The sequence below is a fragment of the Trichechus manatus genome, unplaced genomic scaffold (genome assembly GCF_000243295.1).
Source record: "Trichechus manatus latirostris isolate Lorelei unplaced genomic scaffold, TriManLat1.0 scaffold00055, whole genome shotgun sequence".
NCBI lineage: Eukaryota > Metazoa > Chordata > Mammalia > Sirenia > Trichechidae > Trichechus > Trichechus manatus.
In genome coordinates, this window is record NW_004443991.1 from 2366727 (window position 1) to 2386353 (window position 19627).

The 19627-nt window shown below is 38.1% G+C and overlaps 1 protein-coding gene across 1 annotated transcript in view; it reads right to left on the reverse strand.

The window, feature by feature from the left end:
• Nucleotides 1–19627, reverse strand: part of IMPG2 (interphotoreceptor matrix proteoglycan 2) — a 151786-nt gene that overhangs the window by 83546 nt on the left and 48613 nt on the right. Inside the window, exons 5-7 of the mRNA XM_023732866.1 lie at nt 11941–11990; nt 10496–10578; nt 5312–5473 (exon numbers count right to left, since the gene is read on the reverse strand). Coding sequence (XP_023588634.1) covers nt 5312–5473; nt 10496–10578; nt 11941–11990 — 295 coding nt within the window. The remainder of the gene's footprint in view (nt 1–5311; nt 5474–10495; nt 10579–11940; nt 11991–19627) is intronic.

Genomic DNA, 19627 nt, shown 5'->3' on the forward strand with positions numbered 1-19627 from the left:
ATGTATGTCATCCCATTGCCTTCTTGCCTGCATGGTTTCTGCTGAGTAGTCCAAGCTTATTCTTATTGACTCTCCTTTGTAGATGACTTTTTGTTTATCCCTAGCCACTCTTAAAATTCTCTTTATCTTTGATTTTGGCAAATCTGATTATAATATGTCTTGGTGACTTTCTTTTGGGATCTACTGTAAGGGGGGTTCGATGAGCATCTTGGATAGCTATCTTGTCATCTTTCACGATATCAGGGAAGTTTTCTGCCAATAAATCTTCAACAATTCTATCTGTATTTTCTGTTATCCCCCCTGTTCTTGTACTCCAATCATTTGTAGGTTATTCCTCTTGATAGAGTACCGCATAATTCTTAGGGTTTCTTCATATTTTAAAATCCTTTTATCTGATTTTTCCTCAAATAAGTTGGTGTCAAGTCCTTTATCTTCAATCTCACTAATCATGACTTCCATTGCCTCAATTCTGCTCCTACGACTTTTATTGAGTTGTCTAATACTGAAATTTTATTGTTAATCTTCTGGATATCTGATTGCTCTCTCTCTATGGATTCCTCCAGCTTGTTAAATTTGTCATTATGCTCTTCTCTAATCTTTTTAATTTCCTCTATTGTGTGTTATGCATTTTGCTTAATTTCCTTCCTGATTTCTTGAAGAGTTCTGTATATTAATCTTTTGTATTCTGCCTCCGGTAATTCCAAGAAATTTTCCTCCTCTGGAAAATTTCTAGTTTATTTTGGGAGCTTGCTGAAGCCAGCCGGGATTGCTTCTTTATGTGATTTGATATTGACTGTTGTCTCCAAGCCATCAATAAGTTATTATATTTATTTCTTTATATGTTTGCTTACTGTGTTCTAGCTTCTTGTTTTGTTTTGATATGCCCATATAGGCTGCTCATATGAGCTAGTTTGATTATTGGCATCTTTGAAGCTCTAATGTCCTGTCACCAGGTGGTTAGATCTGCTACTAGGTATGTGAGCTCAGGAGTCTGCCCACTCCTCCTGTATGGATTCAGCTCAGGTGCCCAGGTAGATAGCCACCAAGTGTGTGGTGTAGGCTCTCACTTACAGTCCTAGACAGGCATGGGTGATTGGTGTAGGCACAGGCATCTGGCTGCAGCAGGGGGACACACTCTGAGCAAGGCAAGGGGGTGATGGCTACCCCCGAGTGTCCAGGAGGAAGGCGCGTCACTGTTCCCTACAGTGGGTAGGTGGGTGGGTTTTGCAGCCAGACTATGAGCACCTAATGCTATTGGCTGTAAGGACTGGGGGTACCTCTTATTCATGGGCCCCTATCACAGGTGGCTAGGTGGCGTGGGTGGAGCCACCAGTCCTCAGGCCCCTGATGTGGGTAGGTGAAGACCCTGCTTAATGGGCAGAGCAGTGTCAAATGTCAAGAACCTGCCTCTCCACAGCTGAAACAGTTGAAGTTAGAGTTCTGGTATATACCCTGTTGTACTGTGGTAATAAAGGCCTATGCTGTTGAGATGGGCCCACACAAGTTTATGCAGGAGGAAAGGCACTCAGAGTCTGCGGATCCCTTATGCCTGTGCCTAGGCAAAGGAGCTTTGCCTACCCTGGGTTCCAGCTTAGGGGAGCTGGCAGCATATTTTCTCTCCTGTTTGTTAATTTGTTCACTCTCCAAGACAGGGAGAATGGCTCCAGGCATGTGACAGATCCTACTTCTAGCCCAGGTGACTCAGCAATTACTGCAGCTGGTCTGGGACACAGTGCAGAGCAGGGAGCAGGGTGGTAAATGGGGGAGACTTTTTTCCCTGAAGGGGGTGTTTTTGATCCACGTGGTAGGCCATACGCAAGTACTTATCTTTCATTGAGGGCTGCTTCTTACTGGTTCTGGGTGGCTGTGTAGACTCTCTGATGCTGGGTCTCTCCCAGTGCAGAAAATGCACCTCCCAAGCATGGCTGCTTGCCTGCCTCACCACTGACGCCTGAGCTGATCAGGCCTGAAGGGCTCAGGCTCTTGCTGGGTCAGGTCTGGCAACTCCTCGCTGCTTTTGAACTATCTCTCCCTCTTCCTGCCACTCAGTCCGGTTCCTCAACTCTGCCTTTGATGTTCAGGGCTCCCAGATTGCCATATATAATTGAATCACTTGTTTTTTGGGGGTTTTGTTGTAAGAGGGTCCACCGAAAGTGTCTGACTACTACACCATCTTGGCCCCACCTCCAGGAATTGGGCATCTACTTTTAACCAAGCCCTCAGACAATCAAGAGAGTGGAATTTTTTTTAAATCTTATTTCAGGGAAGATCTCCACATCTTAAGAATAAAGAATCCAAACCCATGAAACTTTTTGCAATAATAATTTTGCTTTGTTTTATTCTCTGAGGAAAAAGAGAAGTACTATAATTATTGTAAGAAGCCCTGCTGGTGCAGTGGTTAAGTGCTCATCTGCTAACCTAAACGTTGGCGGTTAGAACCCACCCATGGCTCCATGGAAGAAAAGACCTGGTGATCTGCTGCAGTAAAGATTACAGTCTTGGAAACCATATGGGGCAGTTCTACTCTGTCCTATAGGGTTACCATGAGTCAGGATCGACTTGACAGCACGTAACGACAACAACAAAATTCTTGTAAGACAGGGGTAGAGGTAGAATCTTCAGGACTAGGAAAAAGAAGACTGAGAGTTAGTCCCAGCTCTGCTGTTTTTGCTAGCAGAGGGACCATACACAAGTCTTCATTTATAGAGCAACTACTGCCCTCCCCACCTATCACATGTGATTTTTGTTAAGATTAGAAAATAATATATCTGAAAGCACACTATAAACCACAAAATGCTGTGCAACTGTATATTATTATGATCACTAAGCCCATTTCCTGCCTGAACTTCTACCATCTCTTGAATCCACGTACAAGTATTCTAATTCATCACATCCAGCTAGCTATTATACAAGTGTCTATTTGGGGGAAGAGTCATTCTGTTTTATTAACCAACATTAATATTACTGATAGCTACAATTTACTGGACTGCTATGTGCCTGGTGCTTTGCAAATATTATTTATAATTCTTGCAACAATTCTGAGAGGCGCATATTATCTTAATTTTATAAATGAGAAAACTGAGACTCTAAGATGTCAACTAACTCACCAGGATGACACATTTGGTAAGTGACTAAGAATTTATTTAACTCCAAATCTCTCTAACCTCAAAGCCCATATTCTTCCCACTGAATTATGTCATTTCTTCCTATTTCCCCTCCCTCATGATAAATATATTTTATAATTGGGACCAGAACTTCAAAAACTGTAAATTAAAAACTCCCTGAGTTAAAATGAAGGGGATTCTGTATGGTATAAAGGAAGGAGCACTTTGAAAAGGAAGATGATTTGATTTTCCCAGGGGTGGATCAACCAGTAAGCAAGGTACTCACAGTTTTACTTGTGTTTACTTACTAATCTGTAGTACACAATTTCACATGGGTTTCACTGCATCCTTGATGTGGTGAAAAACAGGAAATTGTGCACTAGAGATTAGTAAGCGCAAGTAAGCCCATGCATACCTGGCTTATTGGGTAATCTGTTCCTGGATTTTCCCTTCTACTCAAGAGAGGCTGAAATGACCATGAAGAAGTTACTTGACCTCCCTGAGCCTCAGCTTCCTCATCTGTAAAATGGAGATACTCCTCTACATGGCTGCTGTGAGCAAACAGATAGAAAACAGCCTGTAAAGCATAAAGCACTATACAAGGAAACTGTGTTAATACTGTGAGTATCCTTCAGCACTATGTCAGTGACACTCCCAAGTCTGTTCTTTCCCTCTCTGATGTCATACTTTGTGTTGTCCCATGACTATCATGTCCCCTCCTCCTCTTACCTTATTGGGAGAGAAACAGTTCGTGAACCTCATCTTCTCTGAGCATGTTTGCTTTCTCCCTGTGTGTCTTTCAATATTACCTAGAGAAGCTGAGGTAACAATCTGGGTGACTATGCTCTGAAGGGAGAGAGCTGAAGGGCTCCCTTCAATTCACAGTAGATATGATGACAGGGGCCTTCAGAGATACGACCTCTGTCTCTGCTGTTCCACACAAAGAAGTGGCTATTGGTAGATATTTCATCTCAGTTAAGGGGACAGGAATGTAGAAATAGGCCAGAGAAGATTTTCATGAGAGGCCCAGGCCCTTCATCATCCTTGGATCACCTCAAGCCAACAGCAACCTACCTCATAAAGTCCCTGCTGGAGATGTTTTTCTCTAAATCTGTAGTCATTCAGTGCAATTGTTTATCCAAATACTAAGGCTTAATAAAGTTTCGTTAAGAGAGAACCAGACAGCCAATCCAAGACACTACGAAGCCAGGTAGCCACTGGCTTGGCTGACATTTCTTCCACATACCATACAGCTTTGCAACTTGGCCACACAGCAAGGAAAATTAACTGTCCAGCCTAGAATCCCCAGGTTTAATGGCTGCAATGATGCCATTTGGCTGAGAGATGTACATTTTTGTCTCCCATTTGGACACAGTGTCTATTGAAGGAAATTAGTCCAAGGTAATGGAATTAACAAACTTGGCCAAGGAGAACCCCATAGAGAGGGAATGGAAAAGAAATAAACAGGAAGGAATAGTGTGCCTGTCATTGGACAGAGAGGGAGAGATGAGTACTCAATGCCTTACCACCCAAGAGCAAAGGCACACAAGATAGAGGATAATCATGGGTCACTGTTGACTAAAAAATCTTGAGTTCAAGTGCTATACAGAATTCTTCCAGAAGGTAAAGCTTTGGGTAGGTCTAATCCAAGTACTTTAAAGAAATCCTTTTAAAAACACCTCCAACAAGAGAACAAAGATAGGAGGGAATTTTACTATTCACTGGGTCCCCTTTTGTGCTTTTGAACTTTGTACCACATGAATGTACTCCTATACGTTACTACTTGAAATTTTTTCAATTAAAAAACAGAATACTAAACATTAAATTTATTGTTCCCTCAAGCAAAAGAAACCACACTGTACGCAGTTTCTCAAAGATGCATATTTCTCCAAATATTGTCAAGTTAAAACCATGACATAGAAAAACACATCCTTCCACTGCTGTGCAGCACAATTTGAAAACAGCACTTACTTGTTAGCAGATGGCAAATGAGTGTAATATTTTGTTCTGTCTTTCTATGAATTTCTCACAGAGCTTTCTGAAGAAATGGCTAAGTACTAAGTCTTCACCAAGAACCAAGTAGATGGAGAGCTTGAATCCCAACTCTGCCTTTAACCAGTGTTGCAAATATGGGAAAATTACAACCCCAGCAAACTGTCTTATTTATCAAAAGAACAACAAAAACAGACCGAAAAAATACTACCCACCTCTGAAATAAACTCTTCTACAAGGTGCTGGTAGTGGGAGCTGGAGGGATCTTGCAGTTCTTCCCTGTACTGCTTCCCCAAGAGGTGGATGCTGAATTCTGCAATCTGCTCAGCTGCCGGTTTGGTGGGTTCCTCTACCACGTTCTCAATCTCGTTGCTAATCTGGATGTCAGACAAAAAAATAATAAAATGGCAATGTTTATTCATTCAATCAACAAATATTTATTGACTGCTTTCTACGTGCCAGACAATGTGTCAAAGGTAACTTCTGATGATGACTTTTATATAGTATTTCACTTTGCAACAAAGTGGGTGGACTTTAAGGCATAGACTAATATTAAAATAGGCATTCTGACTGGCTCTACGGAAAGTAGAAACTTATCCACAGAAAACTGTCCATATGCAAGTGAGTAAACAAGAGTTGACTGTACTATATAGTTATCACCTAAAGATAGCCTAGAATGATGGTTCTCAAACTTTTTGGTCTCACGACCCTGTTAAACTCTTAAAATTCATGAGGAATCCAGTGAAGTTTGGTTTATGTGGATTATATCTATAGATACCTAAACAAACAAAAAAATAAAAAGAGAAAATTTTGAAATATTTATTAATTAATTAAAAAATAATTAAGTTGATACCAGAGAGAGCAACTCTCAATCCTACTCAGTTTGTGTCAGTTGGGCATGTCTTCAACTTTTTGAGGGAGCTGTTCTAGCATAAGAAAAAGAAATGGAAGGAGAGAGGGCAATAACAATGCAATGGAATATTATTCACCAATAAAAAGGAATGAAATACTGATATATGCCAAAATATGGAAATGTTATGCTAAGTGAAAGAAGCTATTCACAAAAGATCACATATTGTATGATTCCATTTATATGAAATTTCCAGAATAAGCAATTCCTTAGAAAGTATATTAGTGATTGCCAAGGGCTTGGGTTGAGGGTGGGGAGGGGACTGCTAATGAACATGGAATTTTGTGGAAGGGTGAAGAAAATGTTCTAAAATTAGATAGTGATGACGACTGCAAGACTCTGAGAATATACTAATAACCACTAAATTGCACACTTTAAAAGGGTGTATTTATGGTATGTGAAGTATATTTCAATAAAGCTGTTCTAAATAATATTAATAAACCTATTACATGTGAAATAAATAACATATTCTTCAAAAGAAAAATTAATGAAAAGTGGCATTGTTTACATTTTTTATAATTCTTTAATGTCTGGGTTATCAGAAGAGAGCTAGATTCTGCAATATATTGTGTTTGTTGAAGTATATGAAGAAAATCTGGCCACACAGATATGAATCAAAGGAAGGAGTATATTAATAGCCTTTTCTGGTAATCATGTATATTCTTTTTTATGCTACATAACTCAACAATAGTAGTTTCTAAAAGGTTAGTTGCTAAATAAAACCTGAAAACATATCAACAAACTTTTTATACTCCGTAACTTTAAAATCCAAGTCTTTTAATGGCCAGAGCTGGAACAATTTGAGCAACAAAATAAATATTAGATTATAACCCAAAGAGTAAAATAAATATCCATAAATCCATACCGATATAAATAAATGACTGAATAAATAAATGAGAGAGAATTGGCAACAGTTCCTTACAGAAGAATTCCAATTAATAAATGTAGAAAGAATAAGGGAAATACAGTATCACAACTAGAACACTACAGTAATAGTTGCTGCAGGCAAGATCCACTGGAGCTTATCTAATCCAAGTCCCTCAATTTTGATACTTAAGAAAACCAAGGATTCGATAGGAGGAATGACTAGCCTGAGGTCTCACAGCAAGTCAATGACAGAGTCAGGAATAGAATACAGAATTTTTGTTTTTGTTTTTTTGTTTTGTTTTTCCCACTGTACTATTTTTCATCCACTGTAATATTTTTCACTGTACTATTTATATATGATCCATATAATCAGAGACCTTTAAAACTTCAGAATGGGAAAGAACCTCAAAGATCCCACCACCCCTTCTGATGCATGAATGCTCTCTATAATATCCCTGACAAATGACTGCTCATTCTGTTTAAATGATTCTGATGAGAAAGAATTTGTAAATTTCAATAATTATACTTCCAAAAGCTCATATGGTTTGAAAGTTCTTAATATTAAATCCAAATCTACCACCCTGTACCTTTCACCACTGGTCCCAGTTCTGTAACCTGGGACATATACAAAAGGTGTAGTTCCCAGAGAGCTCTTCAAATATATAGACACAACTATCATGTCTTCCCTGACTTTTCCTAGTTCCATTCCTCCACACATCTCAGCCTTTAATGTCTTCCTTAGGGTGTGGCACCCACAGGTGAGGTCTGAGCAAATAAAAAAGGTTTGGACTCCCACCTTCTTTATATTATATTGTATATTTCTATTAATGAAATCTAAAATTATACTAGCTTTTACTAGTTTTTTGCAGTAACCACATCACACTGTTGATTCATACTGAGACTAACATCAATAAAAACTTGTACTTACTGAATTTTTTAGAGAACTTTGCATTTATCCATATTAAATTTCATCTTGCTAAATCTGGGTGGAATTCCCATTTCTAAAAATATTATAAAATAAATATCCTGAGTAATTCTACTGCTACAAAATAGATAAAATGCTGAATAGATTCAATGCCTTTAACACATAGCTGGTTTGCAAGAAAGTAAAGAAAACCCCAAGAGGCCAGAAACAATAGGTTGCAGGAATCCAGAGAGGTGATCCAGTGTTGAAGGTGGCAGTTTCCATTGTATATCCCTGACTCCTTGTAAACCAGGCAATATTGAATGCCAAATACCATGAAGGAACAAAATACAAAGTGCAAAGCCTATATACATTGGAGAGTTAGAACAACAACTCCTACATAAAAGCAAGGATTCTTAAAACTCAATGGACAGTTTGAAAAACAAATTAGACTAAGTCAAAGGAAGAATTAGCGAACTGGAAGACAGACATGGATGTAACACAGAGAGACAATGGAATGAAGATTATGAACATGTGGTTAAGAGACATAAACGATCAAATGAGAAGGTCTAACATATATTTAACCATAAGATACAACAGCTGAGAATTTTCCAAAATTGATGATAGACATAAAGCCTAACATTAAGGAAGTACAACAAATTCAAAGCAAAATAAATAAACATAAATCCACACTTATACTCATTTTTGTGAAACTGCCAAACCCCAAATCCAAAGGGGAAAAAAAAATCTCAAAAGCAGCTAAAGAAAACAGCCAGATAATCCACAATGGAATAACAATCAGACTGAAAGTTGAGTTCTCAGTAACAACATAGAAGTCAGAAGATAGTGAACTAAAACCAAAGACAAAGAAAACATAACTCTCAGCCCAGATTGAATACTAATTAAATATATCTTTCCAGAATAAGGACAAATAAATTTTTATCAATAACTCAGATTGAACCAGTAAGAGACTCTTACTAAGGAAACATCAGGAGAAATATTATCCCAGAAGAAAGGTCTAAAATGAAAAAAAAAATTATAAGATAATAAAATGGTAAACATTTGGGTAAATATAAAACAAATTTAATGGTATACAACAAATATGATAGTTTAATTTGTACAGAGAACTAAAAGAGAGAGTGAAAAAGAAAATACTTTAAAATAGCATATAAGTCAACAAACAGGGTAGTAATTTGAATTGTGATGTTCTAAGGTACCTGTATTATTCAGGATAAGGATAAAGATTTTGCACAACTTGAAATTTTGCGAAGTCAAATATGCATTATAACTTACAGAGTGATTACAAAAAAAAAAAAAAAAACAGAAATACATGGTCACCTAAACAGTAGATGGAAGTAGGAAAAAAAGTAAAATGTGAAACTGTATCGTGAGCATCATTTTGAGCTAGATACAGGAATCTAATTCCTGTTAGGTAACTCTATAACTGTTTTGTTTTCCTATTGATTCTATAAATAGGCTTCAAATCATCCTTTCTATTTTTGGTGTTAATGTTCCAACTGATTGCATAGAATTCCTTCATTGTTATTACAGTGAACTCTATCTCATTCTATAAATGTCTCCAGACCCAAGTCATGGCTATTCTGCCTTCAAGTTCAGGACTACAGTGTTACTTTTTACTCATTCATTAACAATTATTTAGTGAACGCTAATATTTTCTTAGCACCATTTGCTTTGTACACAGTTTTACTGAGAGTAAAAGTACCGATTCAGCCATCCTCTGTAGGGATCCCAAGCTATCACCAGTCTTGTTCAGTGACAGGGAGGGTGGTGGGGCAGAGTGGAGTGACTTTAACCTGATTTTGCATCAATTAAAATGTTCAAGTTGGAAAGGAAAGTGCAAGGTAACTAAATTTTATCTCTCTAGGAAATATGTTGAATCAGGGTTTTCTCTTTATTAAATAAGATAGGATTTATGAACCCCAAATTTAAAAAATTTGGAATTTAACAAGCTTTCTAACAATATGTATCTATTTTCCTGGGGAGCACGTACTTTCTTTTAATCTGAATGTCATAGAGACTCAGCTTTAAGATTTAATGCTGTTTAATGTGGATGATGTCATTGTTGTGTGCTGTTAAGTCAATTCTGACTCATAATGACCCTATATGACAAAGTAGAAATGCCCCCATAGGGTTTCCTAGGCTGTAATCTTTAAGGGAGCAGATCATCAGATCTTTCCTCCCGCGGAGTGGCTGTTGAGTTCGAACCGCCGACCTTTCAGTTAGCAGACAAGCACTTACTCACTGTGCCACCAGGACTCCTTGTTTAGTAGATAGGTTCCTATTAATAATGATGCAGTAAAGAAGCATAGTACTTCATGATTTTTAAACTACATAAAATCTATATCCTTTCCATCTGAAGAAGAGAAGATTACATCTTGATCTATTAAGGGTTAGAAAAACATAGGCAAAAAGAAAACTCCATAGTAAATCATGTCACAGAGCCCACAAGAGGCATGTGAGCTGACCATAATGATAGCTCCGTAGCCCTCCCTCACCAAGAACTCATCAGTAAAAACAGATTTACTCAGCTCACCGAGGGATCTCAGATTCTTTTTTATGTACTGGTTTCGGAATCCACATTTTCATTAACAAGGCACCACACGAAGTCCTCTGCAATCTGGCAATGGAACATAAACCCTCTCTTAATCCCTGCTCTCCATGTTAGACACTGAAATAGCAAAACAGAACATCACTCACACTCTCCTCAAGCCTCTCCAGGCTGCTCTCTGAGACACCGTCATAGGAAGCCAATCCTGGATATGGAACACTGAAAGCAGCACCTAAGTAGAAAAACAAAAATGTGTATGAATTCAGTCCCTGACTAATTCAGAGTTCATATCAGGAAATAAGCAACTGACTTCAAAATTACCCCCACAAGCCATTTGCCTTTTTCTCTTGAAAATTCTGTGCATTCTTACTGCAAGACAGAGTTACATAGAGTCTTCTGAGAAAAAGAGGTAATTATGGCTCATTCATACAGTCATTCAAAAAACATTTATTAAGCAGTTACTATATGCCAGCATCTGAAAGGTGCTATGGAAACAGAGACAAAGTTCTTAACCTCAAGGAGCTCACTGCATAGTAAAGGGGACAAATATTGAAATTAGTAACTCTACTAGAAAGGGGAAGGTATAAATTAAATGAAATTGACCATAAATTGATAATTGTTGAAGCTGGGGTCTCATTATGCTATTCTGACTGTTTTTGTATATGTTTAAAATTACCTATAAAGAGAAGTGTTGAAAATTTTTTTTTTAAAGAATGCAACTACCAATTTACAGAAAATATAGAGGTCAAACGAACATGTTAAACACCATGAGAATGCAATCAGCAATATCCTTACTCTGGAAACTCTATAGGACTAATGGTCTGCTTTCTTCAACAAATTAATTCCAAGAGGAAAAACAAGAAGTATAGAAGCAAGATATAGTTTGATTGTTTTTTTTTTTTAATGAAGACTTAAAAACATATTAAAAAATAAAACAGGCAAAACTAAGCTATAATATTTAGTAATACACGTGTAAACCCAAAAAACCAAATCCATTGCCACTGAGTCGATTGTGACTTATAGCGACCCTATAGGACAGAGTAGAACTGCCCTGTAGGGTTTCCAAGGAGTGCCTGGTAAATTCGAACTGCTGACATTTTGGTTAGCAGCCAAACACTTAACCACTGCACCACCAGGGTTTCCATAGTGGGTGATAAAACTATTTTTAAAACATATAAAGATAACTACTATAAAAGTGAGGATAGTGGTACTCTTAAGGGGATGGGGAGCATTGTGTTTGGAAGGAGGCATGTAGAGGGTGTCTGGTGGAGCTAGAAAGGTTCTACCTTTTGACATAAGCAGTGGTTACAGGGTGTTTGCCTTAAAATAATTCACTAGGTTGTATATTTGTTTTAAGCAGTTTTCTGTACTTGTATTATGTTTAACAATAAAAGTTTTAGGTACCCACATAAAATATGTATGCTTAGACTAGTGAAAAAGAGGAATTGCTTTTCCTTGAGACTCTTGAACAACATATAAGAAGAAACTTGATATTCTTAAAATGTGAGCTGTAAAATGTGTTTGCTTGCTTGCAAGATTGTCTTAAGCCATAAATAATTTAACAAGTAAAGCGAGTAAAAGCACAAAAACATACCTCCCAATGTTGAGGTATCTTCCACAGGAACTGGAGATGACAATTCAGGGCTGGGGAAAAAAATGTTCAAAGTTAATAAAATGATGGAAATATGAGTTTATTTTGGTGTTTGTTTTCCAGAAAGGAAGCCACTAGATCTCTAAAGAAGAAATCCCAAACCAAAGTACTAAGTAGCAAAGTTAAAAAAAAAAAATTAGTCTTCATAATTTATTTTTTCTACATTTACTGATGCCTATTAAACTAGAGGAAACCCTGGTGGCGTAGTGCTACAGCTGCTAACCAAAAGGCTGGCAGTTCAAATCCAGCAGGCACTCCTTGGAAACCCTATAGGGAAGTTCTACTCTGTCCTATAGAGTCGCTGTGAGTTGGAATCAACTCCACGGCAATAGGTTTGGTTTTTTTGGATTAAACTAGAATGACTCTACTTAAAATATTCTCCTGGTTACTATTTCATCACCCTGCTTTATCCTTCTCAGTTTTTGACACCATCTAAAATAATTTTGTACCTTTAGTTATCTACTTGTTTATCATGTGTCTCCACTGCCTTAATCCTCTAGTAGTTCACTGTCCAATATGGTAGCCACTAGGCATATGTGGCAATTTAAACTAATTAAAAACAAATACATTTTAAAATTAAGCTCTGTAATTGCTCTAGCCACATTTAAAGTGCTCAACAAGCACATGTGGCTAGTGGTTACTATATTGGACAGTGCAGTGAAGAATATTTCCATTATCACAGAAAGGTCTATTGAGCAGAACGGCTCTAGAATCTAAATTCCATGAGATTAGGGACCTTGCCTGCCATAATCCTGTTGCAACTCTAGTGCCTATAACAGTACCTGCCCTTTATTAGGCACTAAATAGACATTTGTGGAATAAATGAATGAATAAATACTATGTGCCAAGCAGTGCAGAAGGCACTTGACATACCACCTATGGTGAAGCTGAGGCAAGATGGTGGCATAAACGGCTGCATGCTCCCATCCCCCCACAATGAAAATAGAAAACATCAAGCAAAAGTAGGTGAATTTACCATCTCAGAACTCTGGAAATCAGTCAAAGAATTACAGCATTTAAGCAAACACTGAATTAAGAAAAATCGTGCTCTCAAACGATAGGAATTTTTCCATTTTTTTCTTCTACCATAGATGCTCTACCCCTTCCTTGCCTCCATGGCAGTGGCACTGTGGCAGAGGCTGTCGCTGCCATGGAAAACCACAAACCGCACACCCAGACAGGGGCACGCTCTCTGGCACAGAAGTTTGTGGACTGGACTTCGCTTTTGCCAGTGGACAGATTTGTCTATTTTTGTCTGTCTGGGGGCTTCCTGAAGGACTGAGGGGGCAATCTCCCTAGTTTAGATGCAGCTGCACTCCCATGGGACTGGGGGAAAGAATGCACCAAACAAAACCCATAGGCAGTGCCCACATTTAATCATATAGGACTAATTAGCATGACTGAAGCATGCCGAAGCATATATTTGGCTTCTAAGGGCTGAAGGAGACAGGCTGGTGTGAAAGTATCTTATGGAATTCAGAACTTTCAATAGCAGCATGTAATTATGCAAAATGGCAAAGTAGGTAGTTCTAGAGGTCCATCCCACCTCCCAAATAACAATAGCACTGGAAAGAGCAACTGGAATTAACTGGAACTCTGGAACTGGATCAGACACTTAATTCAGTCAGGGGAGTACTTGATGAAGGGACAAGCTGCTGACCACTTCTAGGTGAACTATGTGCACCAACTGGCTACCATCCCCCATTCCTCAGTCCCTCCAAGGGTGGTGGAATCAGTGGCCTATGTTCCTAGAGCAGTTGGCTGGTGTCAAAGCAGACAGTGGGAATCTTGACCTCCAATAATTTGGGGTTACAGTGTGCACAGTTGGGCTGGTCTGGCAGTGCCCTGAGGAATGGGTGCAGACCTTTACAGCAACTTTGGCCCTCTCCTAGAAACATTGCACCTTGCCAGCAGATTCAAAGGTCTAGAGCACCCTCTGATGAAATATCAAGCCACTCACTGACGGCAGAGATAACAGAATCAGAATACACACCTTCTAAAAATTAGCTTGGAAATGTCATTAAACAAACAGTTGACTGTAGCTATCATTAAGTAATAACAGCAATAACTGAGCAGTAGAACAATTAGATATTTTCTGCTTTCTGCTATTTGTTTCTTCCCTGGACTACAAGGAAATCTCCCTTGAACCACTACTTGGGCATGGGCTCCAAAAGGAATCTCCAGGGTCCATGCACATTTTGGAAGACAGTCTTTGCAAAAGTAGTTAGGGGAGGTTGATGAGCAGATGGTCTATTACAGCCTTCAACAATTAAAAATAATTAATTAAAAAACTGCAATCTCTGGGGAAGGGGAAATACCTGAGTTCCAGAGTTACTACATTATAATATTCAAGTGTCCCAGTTTCAATGAAAAATCACAAGGCATACAAAGAAAACAGAAACGGATGGTCCAGTCAAAAGAACAATACAAAGTGACAAAAAATTGATCCATGGAAGCCTCGACAACTGATAAAGTCTTCAAGGTGACATCTTTGCTTTTCAACACTTTTAAAGAGGTCTTTTGCAGCAGATTTGACCAATGCAATGCATCTTTTGATGTCTTGACTGCTGTTCCCATGAGTCTTGATTGTGGATCCAAGTAAAATGAAATCCTTAACAACTTCAATCTTTTCTCTGTTTATCATGATATTGCTTATTGGTCCAGTTGTGAAGATTTTTGCTTTCTTTACGTTGTGGTTTAATCCATACTGAAGGCTGTGATCTTTGATCAGTAAGTGCTTCAAGTCCTCTTCACTTTCAGCAAGCAAGGTTGTATCATCTGCATAATGCAAGTTGTTAATGAGTCTTCCTCCAATCCTGATGCCCCGTTCTTCTTCATATAGTCCAGCTTCTTGGATTATTTGCTCAGCATACAGATTGAATAGGTATGGTGAAAGCATACAACCCTGACACACACCTTTCCTGACTTTAAACCACACGGTATCCCCTTGTTCTGTCCAAACAACTGCCTCTTGATCTACGTACAGGTTCCTCATGACCACAATTAAGTGTTCTGGAATTTCCATTTTTTGCAATGTTATCCATAATTTGTTATGATCCACAGTCGAATGCCTTTGTAGAGTCAATAAAATACAGGTAAACATCTTTCTGGTATTCTCTGCTTTCAGCCAGGATCCATCTAATATCAGCAATGATATACCTGGTTCCACATCCTCTTCTGAATCCAGCCTGAATTTCTGGAAGTATCCTGTCGACACACTGCTGCAGCTGCTTTTGAATGATCTTCAGCAAAATTTTACTTGCATGTGATATTCATGATATTGTTCGATAGTTTCCACATTCGGTTGGATCACCTTTCTTGGGAATAGGCATAAACAGTAACTCTTCCAGTCAGTTGGCCAAGTAGCTGTCTTTCAAGTTTCTTGGCATAGACGAGTGGGCACTTCCAGTGCAGCTTCCGTTTGTTGAAACATCTCAGTTAATATTCCGTCAATTCCTGAAGCCTTGTTTTCGCTAATGCCTTCAGTACAGCTTGGATTTCTTCCTTCAGTACCATCGGTTCCTGATCATGTGCTACCTCTTGAAATGGTTGAACGCTGACTAATTCTTTTCGGTACAATGACTCTGTGTATTCCTTCCATTTTCTTTTGATGCTTCCTGTATCGTTTAATATTTTCCCCATAGAATCCTTCACTATAGCAACTCGAGGCCTGAATTTTTTCTTCGTTCTTTCAGCTTCAGGAATGCCGAGCATGTTCTTCGCTTTTGGTTTTCTATCGCCAGCTCTTTGCACATATCATTATAATACTTTCTTTGTCTTCTCAAGACACCTTTTGAAATCTGTTCAGTTCTTTTACTTCATCGTTTCTTCCTTTTGCTTTAGCTACTCGATGTTCAAGAGCAAGTTTCAGAGTCTCTTCTAACATCCATTTTGGTCTTTTCTTTCTTTCCTGTCTTTTTAATGACCTTTTGCTTTCTTCATGTATGATGCCCTTGATGTCATTCCAAACTCGTCTGGTCTTCAGTCATTAGTGTTCAACGTGTCAGATCTATTCTTGAGATAATCTCTAAATTCAGGTGAGATATACTCAAGGTCGTACTTTGGCTCTCGTGGACTTATTCTCATTTTCTTCAGTTTCAACTTGAACTTGCATATAAGCAATTGATGGTCTGTTCCACAGTTGGCCCCTGGCCTTGTTCTGATTGATGATACTGAGCTTTTCCATCATCTCTTTCCACAGATGTAGTCAATTTGATTCCCGTGTATTCCATCTGGCAAGGTCCACGTGTATAGTCGCTGTTTATGTTGGTGGAAAAAGGTATCTGCAATAAAGAAGTCATCGGTCTTGCAAAATTCTATCATGTGATCTCCAGCATTGTTTATATCACCAAGGCCATATTTTCCAACGACCGATCCTTCTTTGTTTCCAACTTTTACATTCCAATCACCAGTAATTATCAATGCATCCTGATTGCATGTTCAATCAATTTCAGACTGCAGAAGCTGGTAAAAATCTTCAATGTCTTCATCTTTGGCCTTAGTGGTTGTTGTGTAAATTTGAATAATAGTCGTATTAACTGGTCTTCCTTGTAGGCATATGGATATTATCCTATCACTGACAGCGTCGTACTTCAGGATACATCTTGAAGTGTTCTTTTTGATGATGAATGCAATGCCATTCCTCTTCGAGTTGTCACTCCCAGCATAGTAGACCAGGTATTTGTCCAATTCAAAATGCACAATCTAGATCTAGTTTTCAACAATGGATTTACGGATATTATATATTACTTTCAGTAATTATATATTACTTTTATATTATATATTATTTTAGTAGATCTGGAAGCATTACTCTTATGTTTGTTCAAAGAGTTTTATGGTTTCAGTTCTTACACTAAAAGTGGAGACCTGGTGGTGCCATGGTTAAGAGTCCAGCTGCTAACCAAAAGGTCGGCAGTTCAAATCCTCTATCCACTCCTTGGAAGCCCTATGAGGCAGTTCTACTCTTTCCTATATGGTCACCATGAGTCAGAATCAACTCGATGGCAACAGATATACACTAAAAGTACTAGTCACAAACGATAAAATAGACAAATGGGACTTCATCAAAATTAAAAACTTTTGTGCATCAAAGAACTTTATCAATAAAGTGAAGAGACAACCTATAGATTAGGAGAAAATATTTGGGAACCATATATCTGATTAGGACTTTTTTCTTCATTAATGCAATGCATGCTGAATCATTGAGTGTGTCTGAATTTAGTGTGTCCCTCTGGACTCTGGAGGTAGGACTGATGACACATATGACCCTTTGGACTTTGGGGTGGATGCGTATGTCCTTCTGGACTCTGGGGTGGTAAGATTTGTAGGATGCATAGGTTCTGTTCGACTCTGGGAACACATGTCCCTGTGGAGTAATGTAGAGGTTTGATAGGAAACATACGGCCCTATATGCACCAGGATGCACCACCTCATACAAGACCCTGTAAAAACGGTAATTTGCAGCACATGCCTGTTTCTTCTCCTGCAAACAGTTATACAGGTCCCCTCCTGATAGCTGCATGTACTATAGTGGGAAAGCAGCTTCCCAATACACCCGAGAGGTAGAAAATGTAGGTGGGACATATATATCCCACTGGTGAAAGGATTTAATATCCAGAATATATAAAGAACTCCTACAACTCAACAACAAAAAGACAACACGATTTTAATAATTAGACAAAACACTTGTTAAGACTTTTCACCAAAGAAGATACAGAAATGGCCAATAAGCACATGAAAATGTGTTCAATGTCATTAGTCATTAGGGAAATGCAAATCAAAACCACAACGAGATTACGAAAAGATGTGGAGGAACCTTAAACATATATTGCTAAGTGAAAGAAGTCAGTCTGAAAGGCTACATACTGTATGACTGCAACTATATGACATTATGGAAGAGGCAAAAAACATAGACAGTGAAAAGATCAGTGCCAAGGATTTGGGGATGGGGGAGGGGAGTTGAAGGCGCAGAGGGATGAATAAGTGGAGCAGAGGGCATTTTTAGGGCAAAAAAACTATTCTGCATGATTCTGTAATGGTGGATGCATGACATTACACATTTGTCAAACCGATAGAAGTGTATAACACAGTGAACCCTAATGTAAACAATGGACTTTAGTTAGTAATAATGTGTCAATACTGTTTCATCAATAGTAACAAATACACCACATCCATGCAAGATATGAATAACAGAAGAAACAGTGGGCAGGGGAGAGGAAATATCTGGGAACTCTCTGTATTTCTACTTAATTTTTTTGTAAACCTAAAACTGCTCTAAAAAATAAAGTTTATTATTTAAAATAAAATTTTTTTAAAAACAGAATGAGATACCACTTCACCCCCACTAGGATGGACGCTATCAGAAAAACAGAAAATAACAAGTATTGTTGAGAATGTGAATAAATTGAAACCATCGTGTATTACTGCTAGGACTGTAAAATGCTGCAGCCACTATGGGAAACAATTTGCTGGTACCTCAGAAAATTAAACATAGAACTATCTTACAACTATCTTGTGACACAGCAACTCCATTCCTAGGTATATACCCAAAAGAACTGAAAGCAAGGACTCAAACAGATACGTGTACACCAGTATATCATTATTCACAATAACTAAAAAGGGAAAACAACTCAGGTATCCATCGACAGATGAATGGATAAATAAAATGTGGTATGTACATAAATGGAATATTGTTCAGCCATAAAGAGAAATAAGCTCTGATACATGCTACGACATGTATGAATGTTGAAAACATTATGCTGAGTGAAATACATGAGACACAAAAGGACAAATATTATATAATTCCACTTATAAGAAATAGCCAATATAGCAAACGCATAGAGAAAAAAGTTCATTAATAATTACTGGGGGCAGGCAGTTGGGATGTGGTAATAGGAAGCTACTGTTAATGGGTACAGAGATTTTGTTAAGGGCAATGAAAAGATTTAGAAACAGATAGTGGTGACTGTTGCACAACATGGTGAACGTAATTAAAGTCACTGAATTGTACATGTACAAATGGTTGAAACATTTTGTTACATATATTTTACCAAAATAAAAATTTTAAAAAAAATAGTCTATGGAGGTTATAATTTTATGGAAAACACAGACACCAAATAAGTTATTGCAAATGCAACAAGTAGTACAGACAGGAAAGTATTAGCTGCTGAGGGGAACATATTACCATGAATCTCTTCTCATTTGAGAGATCACAGAAATCATAAAACTATAAGTAATCTTAAAGATCACCTACTTCGACATTTTATATAAAGAAAATAAAGTTTAGAAAAATGGTTTGCTGTAAGCCACACTGTTAACTGGTTTCAGGTCTCCTAGCTCTCCTCTTGGCATGTCACCCTGCAGCTGCAAGAAAAGAGCAGAAGAAATCAGAACATAATCTGAGAAAGCCTTTGCTCTTAAGGGAAAGAAAGAGGGCTTCAGCAAGTCCAAATTCCCATATATCTCTAAACTATGTAATATAAATTACAGTAATTTGGTGGACTCAATGCACCCATAAAGAGACGGAGAGTGACAGAACGGATAAGAAAACAGGATCCATCAATATGCTGTCTACAAGAGACACACCTTAGAAACAAAGATGTGAATTCATTAAAAGTTAAAGGTTGGAAAA